The sequence below is a fragment of the Lathamus discolor genome, chromosome 1 (genome assembly GCF_037157495.1).
Source record: "Lathamus discolor isolate bLatDis1 chromosome 1, bLatDis1.hap1, whole genome shotgun sequence".
In the NCBI taxonomy this organism is placed as follows: domain Eukaryota; kingdom Metazoa; phylum Chordata; class Aves; order Psittaciformes; family Psittacidae; genus Lathamus; species Lathamus discolor.
The window spans coordinates 28554303-28577496 of NC_088884.1; the positions used below are offsets into that span (position 1 = coordinate 28554303).

At 40.2% G+C, this 23194-nt stretch overlaps 1 protein-coding gene across 3 annotated transcripts; it reads right to left on the bottom strand.

Annotated features, from left to right (window-relative positions):
- Nucleotides 1-719: 719 nt before the first annotated feature.
- Nucleotides 720-22665, bottom strand: ERGIC2 (ERGIC and golgi 2). 3 transcript variants are annotated; one of them, XM_065665811.1, is made up of 14 exons: nucleotides 22487-22665; nucleotides 19995-20137; nucleotides 17008-17116; nucleotides 14998-15044; nucleotides 14063-14133; nucleotides 13532-13572; nucleotides 12716-12817; nucleotides 11363-11458; nucleotides 9586-9641; nucleotides 8546-8644; nucleotides 7685-7782; nucleotides 4534-4696; nucleotides 3564-3643; nucleotides 720-2786 (listed from the first exon to the last, which is right to left on the bottom strand). In XM_065665811.1, exons 2-14 carry the CDS (start codon nucleotides 20098-20100, stop codon nucleotides 2721-2723), a joined length of 1134 nt encoding a protein of 377 aa, XP_065521883.1. In that variant the 5' UTR covers nucleotides 20101-20137; nucleotides 22487-22665; the 3' UTR covers nucleotides 720-2720. The 3 variants fall into 3 exon arrangements, with proteins under 3 accessions (XP_065521883.1, XP_065521902.1, XP_065521892.1); XM_065665830.1 differs by lacking the exon at nucleotides 22487-22665 and adding an exon at nucleotides 22139-22366; XM_065665820.1 differs by lacking the exon at nucleotides 22487-22665 and adding an exon at nucleotides 21016-21087.
- Between the last annotated feature and the right edge of the window lie 529 nt (nucleotides 22666-23194).

The following is a 23194-nucleotide window of genomic DNA, read 5'->3' on the forward strand; positions in this document are numbered from 1 at the left end:
TCAAGGGGTGTGGGGACACAGCACTCCCAGTCTTGGAGGCAGGCAAGGCGACCCTGCTCCTGCTAACCTAACTTGCAACCCAAGAGCGTGGCAGAGCGGAGCACAGCCCAAACCACCCAGCTGGAAGCAGGGAAGGCTTTTTGCCCAGAAAGACAGCTGAAGGGGACAGAGTAATTGCACACAGCATGTCAGGAACACATCGTATGAGGAGTCAAAATTCCTTCCCATGTTCTCACTCCTCAACACTGTGTAAGAGCCAAAGATAAAACATGTAATTTTGAACATGTTTCCTGACCCAGAAAATAGTATTTTTTCATCTATCCTCCCTTTCAGGAGATACGCATCAACACCAGGCTTCCATTTCCCTTAGGACACCCATTCCTTTCATTTTTCTATACTACACTCACTTCTACACAATGTAAATAAGCATGATCAAGAGAAGTCACTGCTATAAACTACTATTTTCTCTGGAACACCCTTGCACATACTGGTTAAGGTAATAACAATGTGTGGAACAAGCATAAGTCGTTCTAGTGCAAGAACCACCCTCTGTGGAGAGAAAGCAAAGAGCACAGCAACACGGGTTCAACTGATCCTGAATTTACTCAGCAATGCAGCATCTCACATCTGGAAGTGGATCCCCAATTCTCTTCCTTTAGCAACCAGCTGCCACACAAGCTTTGCTCCTGACAGAACACCACGAATACGCCACACAAGGATTTAAGACATACCAAGCTGCTTGGCTCTTTTATGTGAGAATAGAAAATAACATTTCAGTTCTGGTACAGAAATGTCAACCGAGGTCAGTATCTCCCACTGGCACAGTCTGCTCCAGGCAGGTAAGAAACAGGTGTCAGGACAAAGCCCAAAGCAGAAACAGTCCAAGCAGAAGTAGGGAAGAAACCTCAGAGGGAAATGCCAAAGAGAAATGGGAACAGAAAATGCACAGCTTTTGATTTTCTTGCTCATCGAGGGCAAGCTTCTGAAGCTGCTGCAGAGGAGGTGTTCAACAAAGGCAGAGAAGAGAAAATCCCAAACCTGGCTGCCAACCACAAGGATACGGCTTCCGTGAACTTTTGTCATTCTCAACAGCTGAACCAAATAAAGATCCTTTCTCATTTCCCACGTTTGATTTACTGCTTCACATAACTTCTCAGTTTAGAAAGCCCTTTGCTTTGCATAGCAAATCAGCGGCATTATTTACACTGTGCTCATCACCAAGATCCAAGCGTCCTGTGGAGTACATCAACACAAGTCAGCAAAATCTGACACCACAGAGGTTTTTATTTTTCCATGATAGTCCTCTCAATTGTAATATTCATTCCATGGTGAGTAAGGCCAGGGTCAGCATCATCTCCTAATGTACTATTAGATCAGTTTTGCTGAGAAGGAATCACATTATGATGTTTTTACGCTGCTGGAGTAACTGTGACCACAGGTGCAGGCCAGCAGTTCAGCAGTAAGGGGATATTTAGTTTCTCAGAGCACCATCTGCATTAATAGCATTCATTCTCTGTAGCATATTTACAATATAAAACTGATATTGCTCTCATTTATTTTACAAAACCCTTCATGAACAGTATTAATTCTGCAGATCCCTTCCCATCATCTGTCTGTAGTAAAATGATTCAGGTTCCCTGAAGCCACCTACTACCAACTCCACCACTCCCTGCCTGGGAACTGCCACAAATCCCATGTTTCTGCAGTGTTCAGCTGAACCAAAGCAAGCCAGTTTCTTGCTCTTTTTTCCTCCCTATTTCCAGGATTTACATACCATAACTTACATACTAGCAACAGGGGTAAAACAAAGGCTCCATAAAAGCAATTTCTTCACCAAGAAAAAGGTGTACAAAGATTTCCTGATGAGTCTTGCCTTTTACCAAAACTAGTGTCAAAATGCCCGATTTAAAAGGCTTCTTATTCCAACTCAAGAAAAGTACACACTGGAACCCCTCCTCAGAGCCCTTGGGCAGCTCCCATTATCAACATCAGAAGTGACATTCTCACTGTTGGCAAAGCAGCTGTGTGAAAACACAGAGGAACTCCTCTGCTCCACATTGCTTCTTCCACTAAGGAATGGTGGGACTACAGAAAGGCAGTGGCTATGACCAGCATCACAGCTTGGGCTCCACCTTACTCCCCGAGTTCTCTTACCTCCCTCTTCTTCAGGATTTTCCAGGATAACTCCCTACCAGTAACAACAACTTCTCGGCCCCCAGCCCCATCATTACAAAAGAACAAGAAAACCCAACCCCCAGGCTGTACACCCAGGAGAAACCCCAGCTCTTCTCCTGTCCCTCTTTGCCTGCTTCCTGGCCCTTCCACGCATCCCACTTGCACTCTTTTCTCCTTGGAGTCTGACAGTCTTCTCGGGCACAGAACCAAGATCACTGAGAGGCTTCAGTGTCAATGGTAATCATCGCAAAGACGTTCAGCTCAACCATGAATACTGTTTTGGCAGCAGTGCTCCTTTAATCTCCAGAAGATGGTCCACCTCACTGGTCTCACAATTTGCTATGACTCCATGTGCACTCAGAAAGACAGAAAATTACAGAAATTGTTTTGTTGGGGTTTTTTTTGTTCAGATTTTCTTTTTTTTGTGTAAAGGCTTCACTGTTTGCTGCCCGCCAGCACTGTCTCAGCATATTGCACAATGTTTTCTTTATTATAAAAAACTGTCTTCTGTATCAGGCAGGAAGAAAGAAAGTTTCCTCAGGAGGCTAATGCATACTATTGTCCGTAATTAGAGGTAAGTGGTTGCTTGTGTGGCCATCAGGAAGTGGGACCTAGTCAAACAGAAACAAAGCATTATCAACGGCTTGTCCAGAAACAGAATCTCCCCTCCCTCCCCCAAAACACACACTTCTTAATTCTTGGGCATTTCTTGTATGCCTTTTGCCTGGTCTCTCAAATAAAAGCTACACAAATCTGCTTGTCTTCGCTCCTCTCCCCCACTCACATAGCCTTGCCAGCTGGCAAACTTCAAATTGGAGAGAGGAAGGCAGAAATCTTAAAGCCTATCTACAAGCTTAAATGGGAAAAAAAGTAAAATTAAAGCAAGTAGTTGCTAGAGGAGCAATCCCAGTGGGAGGAAAGGTGAAGACTGCAGTTTCACATCGCTTGGCAACAGCCTGCAGGCTAATCAGGCAGCATACAGTGTATGCTGATTCCAGGCAGCATACAGTGCTTCTTGTTTGGTGAGCAGGCCAAGCAGAAGAAGAATACATAAGAGATCTTGATGAGGCCTAGGAAAACATTTTATTTTTGCAGCAATATGAAAATAAAAAGAATGTAATGGGGATGATGGAGGGAATGTAGCAGAGAAACTTCTGAGAGACTCAGTTTCATCAAGTTTGCTTCTCAGAAAACCCCTTGCTTCCTTACGTGTCAGGTTTTCCAACTGTTTTTAAAAGCTGTTAAATCTCTGCTCACATGCATGTCAAGGGGAGGGTTCGTTGCAAGCATCTTAAATTCTGCTAGGACTGAGTCCCAAAGTTGTCCTTAACCATCCATCCTCAGGTAGCTGCACCACTTATTTAATACTTCGAGAAAGGTTTTCTTACCGATGTGGATTTGTAAGAGCCCAGTCTGAAACGGCAAAAAATAACTTCTACTACAAATCTTCCAAAACCATGTAAAATTCCTGCAATGCCAAACAAGATACACGTTGTCACAAGCAGTAAAACTGTAGTTCTCACAGAAATACTACAAGAAAACTCAACGTGATACTTAAATAGGATACAGTGCAACAAACCTGTATGTAAAGCTCTGAGAAATTAACATCAGAAAAAAGAAAACATCTAGGGGAGGGGAAATTCTAACATTCTGAAATGCATCAATGAAAGCTAAACCAAAAGCTATCCAAGCACATATAATCTCTCCCCGAACTTCAGGGGTGAAAGTACGTTCTGTGGAACAGAAACATCTACTTTCAAAAGGCAGCTTACTTCAAGCACTCTCTTCAACTGAAAGCTAAGGAAAGAACTAACTTGTAATCAAGATATCCTATTTATGTCTTGACTAATAAGTGAATTGCACCTTTTCAACTTAGTTTATTTTCTTTGAAGGAGCAAATCCTGCAGTACATTGACAAGCTACACAAGGAAAATCCTCCCAGTTAGACAGAAATTTTATCTCAACTTCTGGCACTGATTTAGTATTGGATCCCAACTACAGGAAATATGCAGAATATCGTAAGTTGGTAAGCATGTGTGTATATGTGTATAAATAAAGATAGATTTCCAAGTGTCTATACACACACACACACAGACACACACACATATACATATACTTGCTCTTCTAGAGGTAAATAAATTATGCTACAGTTACCAAAAGGGAAACAACCTCTCAGAACAACAGAAAGAGCATACTGAGACACCAAAATGAATCGCTTTCCTTGCACATTTCAGTGCACACAATGGGCACTTCAAACTGCTACAGGTTCAGGAGTCCCCCGAAATTTCCTTGTAACATAATCACTATGACCAAAAAACCATTCTGATAGAACTTATGAGGAAAAGCACTGACAGTTACCTGTAGTTGAAAAAATTCCCCCAATAATGCCACAGAGCCTCACTAAGAACTGCCAGAAGGGCATGTGTTCTTCTGTCACCGTCACCATCAGTGAACTGATATCGTATTTCATGAATATTCCTGACACCCCATGGCTGCCAGCTGCGTGGTTAATTACTCTTTCCTGAAAGAAGAGAAACACAAGTTAGTCACTTCTTATTAGTCCCAAGGAAAACAAACTTAACAGATATGATGACAAAAAACTACTTAATCAGAGTTAACAACCAACAGAAGATCAGGGAACATGGAGATATCTTTGGCCAGTACCTTCTAAGAGTCAAACATCGCTATATGACACCTTACTTTCCCAGTCACTGGTCTTCTGTGCTGCATATTGATGTTCACTATCCTGCTCTGGTACTATCTGGTACAAAAACCTTCACACCTGTACCAGCCACAAAGCCAGAAGCTTACTTGCATGGCATGTCTATTTCTGGCTGCACCTCTCTCCTCTAACAGGTAAAATGGAAGAAAAGATAACTTAGACACCTCTTCTCAAAATTTTTGTCAGTCAGGTCATTTTAAACAGTCACACAGCAAGAAATCCACCTCAATATAAATACTAACTAGCTTGCCCTGACTACTCTAAACAGATCAAATGTCTCAGTCCTAATCCAGGACCTTCCGTAGTTTCTTCTTGCTTGCCCAAAATCTTAAACCAAAAGACACCAAAGAGGAGGATGGGGAGAATGTGGCTACTATAGATCTCTGCTTTTATAAAAGGTTTCATGAGAAAAAAAACTCAGCACAATTTTAAGTTTCTTTCAAAAGTTTGCTGTAATTTTGTTGTTAGCAAAAGGTGTTGATAAATGCACTGCCAGGTAAGGCTGGCTGAAAATGTACAAGGGTAGCAGAAAAGAACGTAACTGACTGAAGACAAACTCAGCTATGTCTAAGCTAATAAGAGTAGACAGACAAATAACACTGAGCAGAAAAGCAATGTATCGCAGCTCCATCCATCTGCAGATTTAACAGTCTGTGCTCAAAACCCATGCAGAATAAAGTACAACATAAAAAGCAGAATTCTGCTCTGGAAAATACAGACTAGGCAACTTCTCCAGTCAGCTACCATTGATATAAACCATACTGTTTCTTTTGCTACCAAAGTAAAATGTGTCCCAAAAAATGTATCAGTTATGATACCAGGTCACAGAAACTCTCCAACGCTTTCTCTACTGCAAGAGTATGACAACAGTCAGCATTAGAAGATGGACGATCAGGTATACCAGGAACGAAGAGAAGACTGAAGGTAGTTAAACAGAACCTTGCCATTGGCAAGGGACAAAAAGCTTTTTGTTTATTCTTCCTCTGTTGTTTCTCTAAGCCTTACTGGTCTTTTGAGATCAAATGGTGAAAAAAGAATATGAAGTTAAATAGAACACCCAAAACTCCACCCTCAAAAGATACATAACTCTTTTTCCACAGATGATTTTGGTCTGCTTCTACCTTCTGCTGCTGCAGATTTAAGCTCTGATCGCTAAAACATGCTGAAAATAACTAATCCTGAATTAGGTATCTCAGTGAAGCCTCGCTAGAATGAAATGTTTAACTTAGATGAACACAGTATATCAAACAGCAACAATAGTGGAGAGGGTTACAGTATATCAAACAGCAACAATAGTGGAGAGGGTTCTGAGCACCTTTCAAACTCTGATTCCCACTCTGTTCACCACTGGCCATTCATCCCCACTGTATTCACATTTTTAGCCATGGATAGCTGACCACCTTTTTCCAAATCTGCTTATGTGCCTGCTCTTTTCAAACAAATGCACTAAGTTGTTCAGTCAATAACTGTTACCAGTAGCCTTTTCCAGCTCATCTGCTGGAGGTATTTGGCTTTCAAAGATAAACACAAAGAAGTTTTACAGGCAACAGGGCTACCTCCTGAAACTGAGCGATCAAGTATGTTATGCCACTTTACCTCCACTATTCGCAAGCTTTCTCCTAAGCTATCTGTGACTGTTGCAACTTTCCTAAAAAAATATATCCCCACAAAAAAATTGCAGAGCTAAGACTGCACAGTCAATTGACAGAAACCATCTTTATAGCAGGAGAGAAAAAAATAAATACAAGATGAAAAAATGCAGTAAGGATTTAGATAAACGGTAGACTGACATCCAGAAGATTAAGGAGTGCTTTACTTATAGAGATTGTGCAGAGAAAACATGAAGCAGACTGTTAGACCAGCAAGAGGTGGGAATATAATGCATTATGGAATTCCTGTTTATTCCAGTTTTCATGAGTTTTAGAGCAAAACTCTCCCTCTGGCAGTCTGCACGTCCCAAGCTGAACACCAAGATACCACTTCCATCTTACTTCCCCTAGCTGCGTATTTTTCAGAAGCACAGCACTGAGTTGTGAGAAAATACAAAGACTTCTCCCTTGGAGAACACCACAAACTGTATTACAGTGAACTCCTAACCTCCAACTTTCCTTCAAACCCAAGGTTTGCTTCTTACCTCCCACTTTTAGATAAAATTTTTGCAAGCATTTTTTATTTCTTTTGACTTTCAAATAAAAGATCAAAAGAGAGTTTGATTTCTGGAAATGAGACACATAAGGTAAAGTCTTTTTCTTATTTACAGCAGCCTTTAAAATTAGTACCTTATGATCTGCCCATGTACTATGCTGCAATAGGTAATTTCTTTATGGATTCAGAATTAAAAGCCTCTCCAAGCCCAAAAGTAGAAGCTCTCTAGCCTGAAGAATAATTGAAGCTGGTGGTTCAACAAAGGTTAAACAAGACAGCTGAGACAGAGATGCTTTCTGTGTGATTAGTTTTTCATACAAACTAGCTTTGTTTCTATTTCTAACACTACAAACAAGGTCATGACATTCAAGTGAACTTCATTTTTTTCTTTGCTTCCCACACAGATAAAAAGCTAAAGGTGGATTAAATGTTCATAAAGCTATACACAAGGCTACAGAGCTAAACCTAACAGTATGGTCCCCAACATCCAGTGAAGTGGAAATGACTGGGTATCCACCATTAATTCTAACACCAGATTCCAAAGAGTCTCTTCACACTAAAGGGAAAAACCACAGCACAACTAAGCCTCTGTTTTAACATCACCGTTAGATTTTTCTCTGCGTGGTTTTCTGTTCTACTTACCCTTTCTGTCACTGAAAATTGATGCGTTTCTGCTGAAATTTTATGCGTGTGGAGTTTGGTTGGCACAACTGTGATAAAATATTGGAACATCTGGTTGTCTAGAAGAAAACAATTCTCACTGTTGAATTAAGTACAGAGTCATAGACCATCTGAGACAAGTAAATCAAACAAACAATAGTTAATGAGCTAAGCCATTCACACTAGGGATGCTCCTCAAGTAGTCCCAGCACTGCCAAGACTACTTCAGCACCATCTGCATGAACAGTTTCTGCGGGCAAGGCCTGCATCACATTTGTACTAGAAGAAATTTACTTTTACCCATGTAATGAAACAACTCATTAAGGTCAGGCCACACAAAGCTTCAAATGAAACACACAGATACTGTTTTCCAGGGTACTAGAAGTGAACAAGTTTCTTACAGTCACATTCTGCATACATCTCAATGGTGGTTTGAATAGATTTTAGCCACTGAATTGCCTATACAATGCTGGAAGCCTTTGTAAACTGATTAGTTTTTCTCTTGATCGGACAGATTTCAAAGAGAATTCTTCTAGAGCAATCAGCATGCTTATGTGTTTAGGACTGCATTATGTCTTCATGCAGTTCCTTAAGAGAACACTGAATTACCATAAGCGATTCCGGCTGAAACAGCCAATGGACCAACTGACTTTTGAGACAATGGAAGTATTAGAAGATTCTGGAGATGGCAAGTTACAGGATGAGGCGTAAGTAGCTCTGTGAAGTAAGTTGCTATACTCCTTTATTTATACATGAGGAACATGAACCATGAAATATTTTAAATGTAATTATTGGAAAAATACAGAAAAGAAGGGGCTTTTTTTTTAAACACACAATACTTACAATCTGATGCTATTTTTTCTGTTCCATCCAAAGGATTAATAATCCCTGGAATAAGCTCTCCAAATGACAAATGATCTATTCTATGAGAGAAGTTATAGGCTGAAAGACAATACAAAGAAATTAAACATTATTAAACTATGGGATTCTGTACTCAGAGAAAAAGATGCACCCATTTTTCACACTGGAAAATATTAGTTAAGAGCATTTCAAACACTGGTGTGCATTTTATTGGATTTGTGCCTCTGACTGTATCACGTACACACGTTTCAAGCAAAACTCAAATAAAAAATACTTAACAAAGAAATACAGTTTCTCTAGAGAGAACTTATGAAACAAGTTCTAACTCTATCTGAAACCCTGAAGCTGACGACAGTTAAAATTTTATGACAGGAAATCTCTAGTTGTCCAAATACTTAATTCTACAGTTCTTGTATGTAATGATATTAATAAGTCTAAAATTTCATAAATTAAATGTACAGAGGAAACATGAAGCAACTTCCAAGTTACTACCCTTGCATGATTTTGCAAAAGTATTTAAGATCTATAATATTATACACTTGTGTTAACAGATTCATGCGCAGACATCTGGAGGTTTAACCAACACATGAATCACCCTCACCTTGCATTAAGTATGGCAGCAACACACACATAGTTTCTAGACTCATAACCCAAAAATGAAGTTCTTAAGGACAAAGGTCAGAAATTTTTAACCTAAAAACAGATTTTGCAGGAAATAGGTTGCATCTACAGTAATGATAACAAAAAAATCTCAGAGGTACTTTGTTTTACACAGATACATTATGAAATTCCTGTTTTTCAGTCCAAAGTACCTAAAGATAATACTAATAGCATTAAATGTATGAAAGTAAGTCACTGCTGTGTCAGAACGTTTCAATGAATATTCTTTACTTTCTTCTACAATGCAATTGCCCAGCTAGAACATCTTTACAACAGAAACCTATATTAACATGTAAATTAGGAGACAGCAGTCCGGACAAAATGATACTTGTTCATATGGAGATGATAGAAAAAAAACTTACACTCATGGCTTACAAGGGCTGCCAAGTGTGCATGGCCTCGAGGGTGTGGTATTGCCCTAAAGAAAGCAAGATATGTTTTAGGAAAAATCTGTTTCATGAATCCACACAAAAGATACAATTTTACTAAACAGAACTATGTAGAAAAATTACCTCTCCCTACTTCAATAAATGCTTTTTATATATGTATATAGAAATTATGTGCATATATTCGTATTTTATATATGTATAACATAACATGTTCAAATATATGGGATACATAAAAGTTTCTAAAACACGTAACATGTAAAATATGTGTATCTATATAAAAAACAAAAATGACATTTGTATTACTGCCAAGCCCACAGAGCCTGAATAACAAGGTACACGAACAGCAGACTCATGCAAACCCTCTTACACAGAATTAGTGTCAAAACCACATCAAGCCATGAGGCTACTAGAACAGCCACCAAGGCTGCGGAACTGTTCAAATGACTGATGAGAACTTTACCATACTTGTTCTGCTACTAAGCAAGTTAACTATGCTCTATATTTGCTCCCTGACTAAGCAAATTAACTTCAGATCCGGACACTTACTTGTAGATCTGCAAATAAAGTACAATGCAGAAACTGATAACAGTGCAAAGAGGGAAGGAAAAAGTGTAAGTCTGTCTGGAAGAAACAGCCTGTAAAACAGTCTCTCAGCCACACTTCATTCCTACCAGTACAGCCAACAATGCAAGAAACTTTCCCTACTTAGGCTCAAGTTAAATCGCTACCAAATGCATGAAAGTTTTGGACAAATAAAAGGCAGAGAAAGACCATGAGATCAGTCAAGACAGGATGACAGTAAGTAAACAGGCAATAAGATACAAAAAGTGGCCAGTGAATAAAGACATAAAAATAAACCTCAAACCAAACTACAAGACAAAGAGCAACTTGGTAGAAGTACAAATGTAATGATGGGCAATAGGAAGCAAAGGAAAGCAAGAGATTATTAAGTGTTGCAGAACTAGAGACAGGAAGAGAGGTGTGATGGCAGTAAGGCTGAAATGATCAGCTTTGACAAGGGCTTAAGAAGTTGGACATCTAGGGGCAAATCAGAAAGGTGGTACAAGACCAGAAAAGTGACATCTGGAAAAATATTCAGACAAAACAGCAGCTGAAATTACATTTGGATAAAATTAGAGAGTACGCATTGCGTGCCAGGATCTCTGGTGACAGAGATGGCAGGAAGACAAGTGAGGACAGTAGAACTGGAGAGCACTGAGAAGAGTTAACAGAAGTTTGTATATAGCGTATAGAAGCTGATGCCATTGCTGAAACGTATCAGAAAGTCTCTCCACAAATCAGGGTGAACTGGCATGCAGCTCCCTAGCTATGGTTCTATAACTATGTTATCTCAGCAATGAAATGTCACATGTCTACACTTCAACCATGTTAGTTAGTGAACTGCATACTAACAGAAAAGAGAAGTTTAGACAGGCCCAAAGAACGGAGGGAAGTACAAGCAATCCACTCTACATCATACGCTTACAGAGGATCTATTTTCAAGAGTCTTCATCCTGTAAGACACTGGTTTGTAACCATCACATTGCAACAATGCACTGCACTGTCAAAGAAATTTGGTTTTAAACACTCAAGAACAGGCATCAGAGGGAAAATGATACTAAGTGCGTATGGGAAGGTTAATGAAAAAGAGTCGGTAACTCAAAAGTGTAAAAGCATACACACACACATGCATGCACTACACAGAATGTAAAGTTAATTCTTTTATTTCCAGGAATTCAACAGAACATACTTGCCCACAGTTATATGAAAGTTCCCCGCCACTTTATTGACGTAGAGATGGCCATGAATTCTACATGCATCTGGAGACTGTAATGAATTATCTTCCCTGTTTAAACAAAAACAACATAAAGAGTACTTAAGAACATTCACTATCAGAAACAAACACCAGTATAGTTAGATTTCTTTTTCCTAGCATTATCACTATATAACATTATCATCTACCTCTCCTCATTGTATTCTTCTGAAATTACAGCAGAGATGATTGAAGGGAGGGAAACTAATAAAGGTCAGCCTGATGAAACCTGTAAGCTTTAGCTCGTACTTGTATTCAGAGAGCTGGCCTACGAAGCTGACTTATGATACCTGAACATGTGAACAGAAAACAAGACTGTCAGTGTATCCTGCTGCCCTGGGTATTTTTTTTTCCCCAATTACTTCTAGCAAAAATGGCTCACTGGGGAAGTTTTAACGCTACAATGAACAGAACACATCAGACACGTTAACAACACTGTGGCAAGAAGAGCTTTAAACATTTATTTTTTATGAAACCCTCCTCTTCCCACCCTTGTTGGGATCTCTACACCTCAGAGCGTATTTCCAGATCTGCTCCTTACAGTGAGATGAAAAAATATTTTTTTAACTACATCTCAAGCATAAATACAGTCTCAAATACTGCACTAACAAGAATCAGAGGCACAGAAGGGACTTAAATTAATCTGAAGACACCACTTAATTGAGGGGGAAAAAATATCCACATATTTTGAGCCCTCTTCAGCCTTGCCTTAGGAAGAAAGGATGTATTTGGTCCTCAGGCAGGGAAATTAAAACATGTGAAGTGCATACAGCCTTTTTTTAGTGTTTGCTTTGTTTTATTTATGGCTTGCTTGTTTGGATTTTATTGTGCTTGATTTATTTTGCTTGTTTTATTTATGGTTTGCTTGTTTAGTCACAGCTAATAGTAGGACTCTTAAAAGTTGCTGGACAGAAAGATATTCTTTCATTTTTAATAAAAGAAGAGCTTAGTATTGCTTTGGCATTACTAATTCACATTAAGGACGAAGCATCAGATAAAATGGACTAAAAAGGGGTGTATGCATTATACATATGCACATACTTATAAATACAAACACAAAAGCTGAAGACATTCTCCAGGTTGGAAACCCCAGAGGCTTTCATAAAACAACAACTCTCCAAAGCAAGTATCAAGTATGCTATTTTAAAATGCAATAAAAGGCAGTAAAGCCTTCTCTTCTTACCTTATATTCTGGGGGGAGGGAAATCATCATCACACTAAAACGTGAAGGCTAATTAAATACGGCAGGGGGAGGGGAGAATGACGACACAAAATTCCAATATTTCTTACCGTGGTGGCAGTGCTGTAGAAGCACTTTTAAAAGCACTTTTGAATATCACATCTTGAAGAGAGTGTTCTTCCTGCAGCCTACTCTGAATTAGCTGCAGCATCCTAAAGATTACACAGACAAAGTGTGAAAGCATGCAACAGGAAAGCAAAAAATAACTTCACAATTATCAGCTTCGGTTGCAGGATATAAATCAAGAAGTTAGCACGGTTCATGCTGGTATTAAACTGTTACATTAAACTTTGAGAATGGTATTTTATACAGAGCTTACAGCTCTGGTATTCACAGCAGTGTGTGAATACTTAAACTTAACCAGATTCAGGTTCTGTTACATGACTATCAGTATGGTAAGCACACACATAACCAAGCTATTCTAGTTTAAATCATAAACAGTGTATCAATTCGCTTATATGAAAGACTGAAACTCATTTGCTTTTGCAAGAATTTGCCAATTTCTTACTATGGTTCAGCTTTGACACATTTAAGCACCAAGCTGTGTTACGCATCTGAAGCCACAATTAAAACTTGGCTGCCAAATATTCATTTGGAAACGTAAGTTGAGTGAGTTCGTTCATCTTGGCTTGCAACTGCACGACCCAATTCCACAAATAAGACCAAAGCCAACTTTTTCCACGACAAAGATCTCAAATCGTGAGAAAAGCAAAGAAAATTAGTATCTTTTCCCAGGTTTGCGCTCTTGAATTACAAGCAGGAGCTGCTAGACCCAAGATACACTTCTGTCACGTGACTGTGGTGTACCTCAAAGTCACTTCCAGTTCAAATAATACAAACTATAGACAGGCATCTCCACACTTTACCTTTGCCATTCTTTTTGTTGTGGGGTGAGATCAAATACTACCTGAAACAAAAATAACACATCTAAAATATGCAAGAAGAATTGAAGTCCCATCCATGAAACCCAGAAGAGAAATGGGGTGTGGGAAGAAGTGGGGAGTTATAATCAACTTCACAACTGGTACCACTTACTGGAGTTTATGAAATGACTTTGCGCTTTAAATAATACATTTAGTGGTCAAATATGGAAATTTCTGTGTGTGTCCCCTGAATTATTCACTTGTTTGCATTTGTAACTTTGCCATCTTTTCCCGAAGCTCTTGTAACTTTCTTAGTAGAAATCCCAGTGCTTGCCTATTTCCCTAGCAGGTTCCTGGGCTCAGCACTACAGACCTTACTTAAGGATGAGACAATACTTGGGGAGAGGTTCTGTGCAGTCCAACTGGGGTGACAAAAAAAAAAAAAAAACACAAGCAAGCAAACCAGGCCAGCAGCGGTTTGTGCAAAGTAAATAGCAATTTCCTTTTTAAGTAAAAAGGTAAAAATCAGCTTACCGGTTCATAGATCAGCCCATCTGCAGAGGCCACCATTGTTTCTGCTAAATCCAGAACATCAGCCCCTACATCTATGTTAAACAGGGAGAAAAAGATGAAGTCATGCATACGATCAGAAACAAACAAAAAACATTTCAAGTTGAAACAAAGTTTCACAGTACAGTGAACTTCCAGTATAAGTTACTGTTTCTTCAACCTATCTAACCTTCAACATCAACTGATGCACAGTGACCAGAAACAAACTCTTCAAATTTGCAGTATTTTCTCAGTGATGTAACACCTACAGAGAACTGTTATATGAACCACATATACAAGCTTTCTAGGATCTGTTATGTGTAAATATTTTTCCTGTTTCATAAGCACTGAATACAAAGACTGTTCAAAACACAAGATAAAATTTTATGTTTTTCAAATTAAAAACAAAGACCAACAGAAATTTTAATATACACTGATGTACCATACTTAAATGGTATCAAAATAATAGTAAGCATTGCCTTTAAATAGGAACGCCTCCATATGTTCATGAGGAGGATGAAATTACCCAACAGTTCCAGTATTGTTAAACAGTAGACCAGGTTAATATTCACCAGGTTCATAAATAAATAAAAGTTGTGATAAATTCCTGCTGCTGTCGTGTCTCACAATGAGCTTTTAAGAATATTCCAGCTAGAGACTGCCTGGAACAACAGATGCTTTTCTTGCTGACAGACAAAGCAAAGTTCTGTGAGATGCGAATGAGATGGCAGAAATATTTTTCTTCACATCTCCTACCAATTCTTTCTGTGAGTCATGCACCATCAAGATCATAAGAAATCCCACAGTTGAAGAGTATTCTGAACAACATCCAACTATATTGCAAGTAAATGCATACTCTGAAGAGCCTTTAAAGTGTTTCAAAACTTCAAAACTTTCAAATGCACTGACGGAATACTTACATTGACACCGCATGGCAACTGTAATATCAATATTGATTCTTAACTTACTGGAAAGGAAAAAAAAAAAAAAGGGCAAAAAGCCGATAAGTAACACTGAGCACAAGTACCAAAAGATGTATTACTAAAATTTTCAGATTACTTGTAGAAACAGAGTCAAATAATAAAATTTACATCAATATATACTTAAGCTGTTTAAAATTTGGGTGAACCAAGATGGGCTTTTGATTATTAAAAGTTCTTATGGCCACTCATTACTTAAGAGATAAAAGCATCAGATTTCCCTGTTGAGTTTTACTCTGAAACTCCTAACAGATTTTCTGGAAATATTACTGGCCCAAGAGCTTGTCAGACTCTTATTAGGAATATACAGTTTTCAATATTTTACACTTTTTTTCCCCCCCTCATTACAACAGTGCAATAAATTCCACAGAATGCAGTAGATCAGGACAATTCAGGAGTCACAAATCTAAATCCGAGTAAATACTTGAGCATCTTTCTCCTGTCTGTCCTTAGGCCACTCTATTTCCAATCCTAATCAGAATTCCTAAGGACATGAAAGAAAAGGCTGAGAAATTGCTAAAGCCAGTTCCAAGAAAATGCTGCCATATCATAAAGATTGATGGTTCTGCTACTACTGCTCCTGGAAAGACCTGTTTTCTCAAAACCATTCCCATAATAGCAAGGTGCCTTGTATGTTAAGACCATTATCCAGAATATTTCCATTAACAAGGGAAGGTAAAACATAATTCTTCCTAACACCCAACAAAAATCCATCATATCAGAAGCCTGATTCTGTCACATTCCCTAATATTCTGGGCATTTCCTATTGGTTTTCATGTTAGTTTCACGAAAGCAATTTAAACTATAATTAATGAATCCCCTCACTATAATCACATGGCTCTATCACCACCTGGGAGCTTCTGGGAACTGAGCTGACCACCAACTAATCACATAACCAAGGGATTCAACACTGGCTCAACTTGGGATGAGAGATGATCAGCAGACAGAAGAAAAGCAGTTAAAGTGATATCAATATCCATTGTTTTAACTCCAGGCGGAGTGATTAGCCCACAATCCAACCAGAAAACCTGCAGCAGGACATCTTCCAAGTCCCATAATAGTCTCTAAACTGCTAGACTATCCTTCCCAAATGATAGCTCCACTAGGGAAATAACCTACTTCAGCAAAGATGCTTTCAAAAAAGACATTTTCAAAATGCGAAATTCCCATCTGGATTTACTCTAATTTGAGTTTTTGATGCATCTCCCTTAAATTTCTCATAGTTTTTATTTTTCCATTATAGAAACCTTTGGTATTTCTGATGTTCAAGACACCCAATTAACACACGTATCTTTAGCTTGTTTCCACAGCAACTAATCAAACAGCTTTTAAATTCATTTTTGTTCTAGATGCATAATATTTAAAGGTGGTCAGTGCATAAAATCCCCATGGGCTCATGGCTGCCTGACCACCTAAGAAGAAAGCTGAACACAGACCAGACAAGCATATGAAACCAGCAGCTGGTATCTTCAGCTGATCTCAGGGGCTGGAACTGGAGGCAAGATCAGTAGAAACCTCTAGATAACGCAGTCAAAGTTCTGAGTGCTAGAGGTTCACCTCCATCAGCACAAAGTATAATGGTAATAACAACTGTATAAACTAGAGTAAGCATCATGCAAATGTGGCGGGTTTACCAATCTGAGGTGGAGTTATGTATTACAATGTCCTCTGAATTGTGAGCAAGTAATTCCTCAAAAGACTCACTCCTTCACCAACAAACCTACACTATTTTGAGTTCTTTGTTGCAGAAATCTCAACTTGTCTTCTTCATACATTCCAGAAAAGAAAAAACCCAAAATTAGTCAAGGAAGAAAAATCAAGTCCCTTTAGTACTTCATTTTTAATTTCAATCATAAATTGTTTGCTGGTAACACAAACATTTTAACCCTGCTCTTTCCTGACATGCAGACAACCTGAATTTTAAAAGGAATTATAATAAATAGAAATTACCTCGTAAAATCCTTGTCTACTTCATATTCGTATTTCATCCATGTGTCCCGATACACCATGAACTCCATTACAGTCAAGAAAGCTATCGTCGTAAATGCTATCAGAGAAACTGAGTGGCCAAAAGCAAAAACCAAAAGTTTAGATTGTGAGAAATACTATACAGAAACATAAGCAGAACAAAATTCTGAAGTTGCAGAATCTGAGCATTACCAGTACAATACTGGTACGTTTGATCTATGAATTCATAAGCTACTTTTGAAATAGTATTTGATTTTACGTGGGAGGGGAAAAGAACAAGTCCTACCTTTGCATCAAGGAAGAACTTTTTATATTAAGTACAGGCAAATACTAGAATGATGGGGAGGTTGAGAAATCCCTCTGTGGAAGGTTTAAGAACTAGATCCTCCTCCATATATAAAAGAAAATGCCCACAGATGTCAGAGGTAGTCTAGGCAAACACAATACTGAATTCGAGCACGGAAGAAGGAGAAGGTGCAGCTTGAAGTCACTTCAAGCCTCCACTTGTCTACAACCTAAGCTTTTGTGACAAATTTTTCATATCTAGTTTTAGAGCCAAGAAGCTAGCAGACAAGAAAAGTGTATGTACTGTCCAGTTAGAAAAAGCTGCCCTGATTGTGTTACTGGTGTACAGCTGCACAGTCAGGAGGACTCCCACCCCAGTATTGTAAACAATTCTCCCTCTGGCCATAAGCAACTCATGGCTATTCTTTCTACCAACAGCTAAGTTCGTGAAGAACTGATCTGAAATTGTTTTTAAGAAAAAACTACTTGGTAAGTTTGAATGGTATATATGCACCACTTATCTCCAAAGCAGCCTATTCATCACACTTGCAAAGGGAAGATCATCCTGCCACCCACACTCAGAAACACAGAAAGAGATGCTCAGAAGTGCCTGCTATACCCCTCGTATTAAATAACAGCTTTAAATTGGAAAAAACATTCAGTTACGCAGCATAGTAGTGATTTGTACAGCTTATTGATAGGATATGTTTTCCATTTGCAGGATATTTGTTTTCCATTATGTGGAGTATTTCTATGGAGTCTGTGAAGACCAACTTGAGAAAAAACAACCCTATTGTTCATAGGCTTCAACTCACTACACAGTGGTCTTCAGGCCAGACAGGGGAATAAACATGCTGTCCTACGGAAACCATTGACTGTTGCATTGATCAGCAACATTTCAATCTCCAGCTTTCAGCTGAAGCTGTATAACGATCATATATGTGAAAAGCTTCATGTCAATGCATACTGTGAAAGCAGATGCAAGAAACAGTGAACTATTCTGGCTACCAATTTCCTTTCAGAACCCAGTAGGCTAGACTCACCCCAGCTATGCAACAGAAAAGCTGCAGCCATACTGTCCATACAAAGCCACAAAGAAGCAATTAGAGCTGTAGCTGCTTTCTGGGTAATTCTGAGCAAAGGTATCAGTGGATCTGAACAGGAAGATAAAGTTTTACAGAGTTTCCAAAGACAGATCCTCTTTTCTGAAGGCTCTCCCAGCCCACGAGCTGGAGTTTCAGCCTGTTTGAGAGACCAGTACTTCTTCTGCAATGGGTTTGAAGGCATTGAAAAGTCTGAGAATACTCTTGGTATGTTTTGCATCACTATCACATCAGAAAGTAACCTTGACACTTTAATCCTGAATGAAACAGGAATATTATATACAGCTTTTATAATGGCACAAAATAAGACAATACTATATTGTAATTTTTAATTTTACTGGGATAAACCAATTTTTAATTTTACTGGGATAAACCAAACAATGCTAAAGCAACTTCTGGTGCTGAGAAATACTTAAGGCACCCTTCACCAAAGCGAGGTTCTCTCTGAAGGATGGTGCTACACTACAAAAAAAAAGGAATTTTTAAACAATAATTGCTTTTCTGTGAATTGTAACATAAAAACAACTTACTTGCTTTTTCACGAGCTGGGACTAACATTAACAAAGAGTTACTTCATCAGCTATTAGATATTATTTTATATACAATAATCCTTTAATTATTAACAAGCACAATTCAGGAAACATAGCGAAGTAATACAGATCCTTGTGATATTTACTTCTACAAGTGGCATAATGACTTCAAAAGCTTATCTGTAGATTGCAACTGCTTCTTGTATGTTTTATCCAACTGAGTTTCAGACGTAATCGCACATGAGGTATTTAATCCTCCATTTCAAACTAACTGCTAGCAGTTTCCTATCTAACTGCAAACAGTTCCAATAGGCCAACAGATGAAGTCATTATTTGCAGATCAGGCTACCTCTAACTCAACCCAAGTTAAAAGCACAATCTTCTGCTCAGATACATATAGAAAAGGTACTTCTTACAGCTACACCTTTTTGAGAGAAGTTCAAATGTCTAATAAGGACTGTACAAGCACATGCCCTGCAGTAAAGTTTTTAGTTCTTCAAAGGGCTTTCTTGATTCTTAAAAATCAACTACACCTTCAGGACAGAATGCTTTAGAAAGCTACTTTTCATCCTGATGCTTAACATAGCTCTTAAACACCTCTAGAGAATGTTTTTCCTCTTTTATGAAAGCACAGAGTTGAACCCAACCTGTGTTTCAACTCACGCTGACACAGTCTCACCCAGAAATAAGGGCTTAGCGAGACAAGAAGTGAGAAAGCTTTATTCCAGCCTTGGCACAGTGCTCTTCCAATCATAACTGGTTACAAGTTTTTAGCGTGAACCTTTACATTGGTTGAAGTCTCACCCACCAGTTTCACACAAAAATCTCCCTTCAGATGAGTGATGGATGCATCTACTTGGACAAGAGACTGTGTCTACTTGGAAGATGAGCTCTGTCAATCCACAAAAGAAATCAAGAAACCAATTTTGGCTATTTTCAAGCGAACAGAGAGAGATGCCTGTCTTCCTCCTGTTCAACTCTCTACTCCCAGAGCATGCTGGACTGAGCTAACAGCCAACATTAATCATGGCCGCATCCCAGTAAGGCCTACCTGTGCCTCCACTCGCTGAAGTCTCCACATAGCTTTCAGGAACCTTTGGAAAGGCATCCAATTCTTTCACCAAATTCAAGGTCTTCTTCCGATTCAGTCGCCTCATCTTCAGCAGACTCCTCCACCTCCTTCATATATTCCCTCTGATTTGAGAATAAATCGTTGTGATTACAAGACAAAAGTGATACTGCTCAAACTATCTATAATTATAAAGCAATAATGAGGTAATTAAAACCTAAGAAATACGTTTCCAAGAAACACATGCTAGGCAAGTGGATTATCACTCTTGCTTCAAGAAAACTTTTTAAATTGGCCTGGACACTGATACTTAAATTCCAGGGGCATCCACCACCATTTAATTATGGTGATTAAAATTCAATATATCCCATACCAATAAGAATTAAACAAACCAACCAACCCAGTCCTGAAGTAAGCTTGCTGACCAGACCTGAGAGTACATGGAAGCCACTGACTTAGCAGGGAATATGAAATAGACCACATAAACTCAGGAGGATGTTAAACTGCTCTGGGTTCCTATATTCAGCTAATGTTTGCTAAAGAATAACAAAAAAAGGAAAAATAAAGGTTCATTTTGCATTTTTTACAGCTGTAGAATTTTATGGCCATAATAAAATCCATGGGGTTTTTTCCCCTATAAAAATGCCCCCCAAAGCAAATTAAGTCTCAAATACTAGCTCCATCCTTCAGACTCCTTTTTAACCACGCATGATCTCTGCTCCGTTTGGAGCTGTTGATACATCAAGCATCAGGATGCTGAGAGAAGCAGCCTCCCCAGGAAATACTTTCTTAAACTGTTTCCAAATCATGCAAATATGCTCATAACCCGGTCCCAGCAATACACCGCATGTTTTAACAGGTTGGCACTGCTGTTCTCCTTCTGAAGAAATGCTGCACTTTGCCCAGAATTTCTGAAGCTATGAAAACCATCGTGCATTTACTATATTCTGAGAACACATCATATTATTGTTCCTATTTAAAGACAACAAGGAGGCATGCTAACCTGCACTGCCAACATGCGAGAGGGTCCTCAGTGTCTTGTAGACAAATCTGTTACCTTATCTCCCCTTTCAAGAGCACATCAAGTCTCCAGCATGTCCTAGTGAAATTGCGCAAGAGTTATTCCCTGCTCTGCCCCTCCCTGGTGCTAATCAGGCTCCATACTGTACAACAGCAAAGCAATAGGCTTTACGGGAAATGGCAGTTCACAGGTGAAGTATCATGATCCATGCCTGCAATCTCCTCACTATACAAATTCACTTCAGACCCAGTGAGAAGATACAGACTGCACTTGGTCAGAGCATCAGTCAAGTTAGCTTGCAGAGACCAACAAAACAATCCTGCACGTGTTGCTGAAGATTCAAAGAAGCCACAGTTAATGTGGGCAGAGAAGACGGGTGCTGAACCAGAATTTTGGTTATATAGCATCAAATAATAAAAAAAAAACCAAACAAAACCAAAACAAAACAGGGAAACAAGGTGCTGTCCTTACTACACTACATGATTGTGTTTTAAGAATTATCTCAATTCCATTCAGAGTAGCTCAAGAAAAAGATGGAAAACTGGCGCACAGATATGGCAAAGCAGCTGCCTGGACACTGGAGCTATACCACTTGCTAGCAAGGAGGGAACACAGGATGGGATTGCCTGCTGTCCGACACCAAAGTGAGTTTAGCATCACTTCATTTTCCCTATGTCTTCTCTGCTATCACATGTGTAGGAGCACATCATGTGATATGGAAGGAGCACCTCCATAAAACAAAACTAGAAAATTTGAGAGCACTTTACTAAGAAACTTTCTAAATCCTCCTGCATCAGTAAGTGTACATATTTGTGTAATCTAGCTAGAAATATCCACTTTGTTCATTCATTTCTTTAATCCCACAGACTCACTTTCTGTTACAAACCACAACAGACATCTGATAACTCCCCCCGGCCCATCTTACCACACACACCTCAAAAACACCAGGTATAAAATTTGGAATCTCTATTGCTACCCAGGTAACATATTATTTATCCAATATCCAATTACATGTGTGTATAAGTATAAAAAATAAGATTTAAAAAAAAAATAAAGCATAGCGCAAACGCCACCCAAAACCATAGCATCCATAGCCCAGACCCACCTGAGGGGCTCGGCCAGCTCGCACTGACTCGGACAACTTGGAAGCAAAGCCGTGACCGGAGCCGGGTCGCGCCCGAGCGAACACCCGCACCCCGCACTCACACCCGCGGAGCGGCCCCTCGCCTGACTCCCCTCCCGGGCCGGCTGACCCCCGCCGGCTGCCCGCGCCGAGGGAGGCCTGAGGAGGCGGCCGTCAGCTCGGAACCCACATATCTGTGCGGGCTGCGGGGACTCCCGGCCGCCGCCAGGCACCGGGTAGCCACGGGACGGGACAGGCCGCACCGGGCGGCCAAGGCACGGGACAGACGGGACAGGCCGCACCGACCGCCTCGCTGCCGCCCTCCCCTACCTCTCGCTTCTCTCGCCGTTACCCAGCGCCGCGGGGGAGGCCGGAGAGGGGAAGGGAACCGCAACGCCCTGCTCGGCGCCCGCCACGCTAAGCATGGCAGCGCTCGTGGCCCCGGACGGGCTCACTCCGACACCCGGCGGGAGGCACAGGCCGACGGGAGCGGCGGCGCCGCCCCGCCCGCGCGCATGCTCGCCGCCCCACGGGCATGCACCGCCCCCGGCGGCAGCGGGTACTGCCTCCGGGAGCAGCGGGCCGGCGGCGCGGGTAAGGGGGAAACGCGTGTCCGTAGGTGCAACAGATGCCGTTCGCAGCCCGTGCGGCGCGGAGGCTGCCATAACGCGAGTGCGGTGCCATGGCCCCTTCGGTGCTGAGCCGTGGCGGATGCCTCATGCGACTGAGGTTTGGAAGCTGCGGCGCTGGGCCCAACGCCGCCAGCACAGGAACGCCAACGGGAAGAACGTACTGCTCCGAAGAGGGCAAAATGGGTGTCAAAACGAATCCGTGAAGCTGCAGGTTACCGAGTGATCGTTTGAAGTGATGCACATCAAGTACCTTCAAAAGCACTGTAAGCTGAGCTTGCAGCAGTAATGCTTGTTTAAGACGCTATGGATATAAAAGCAGGCAATGTTTGGGAAGAGGTAGTATCTTTTCATAGCTTTTCTACAGCAGAAAAGGATCTAAGGCAGTGGGCTATAGTAGTGGGGAAAG

What these genes read in the sequence shown, in the direction of transcription:
- ERGIC2 (XM_065665811.1), bottom strand. Translation starts at nt 20,100, where the DNA reads ATGAGGCGACTGAATCGGAAGAAGACCTTGAATTTGGTGAAAGAATTG. An exon ending in CAACAAAAAGAATGGCAAAG is followed by an intron (nt 12,818 to 13,531) that starts GTAAAGTGTGGA and finishes TGTAATCTTTAG; the next exon opens with GATGCTGCAGCTAATTCAGA. An exon ending in GCTCTTACAAATCCACATCG is followed by an intron (nt 2,787 to 3,563) that starts GTAAGAAAACCT and finishes CTGTTTGACTAG; the next exon opens with GTCCCACTTCCTGATGGCCA.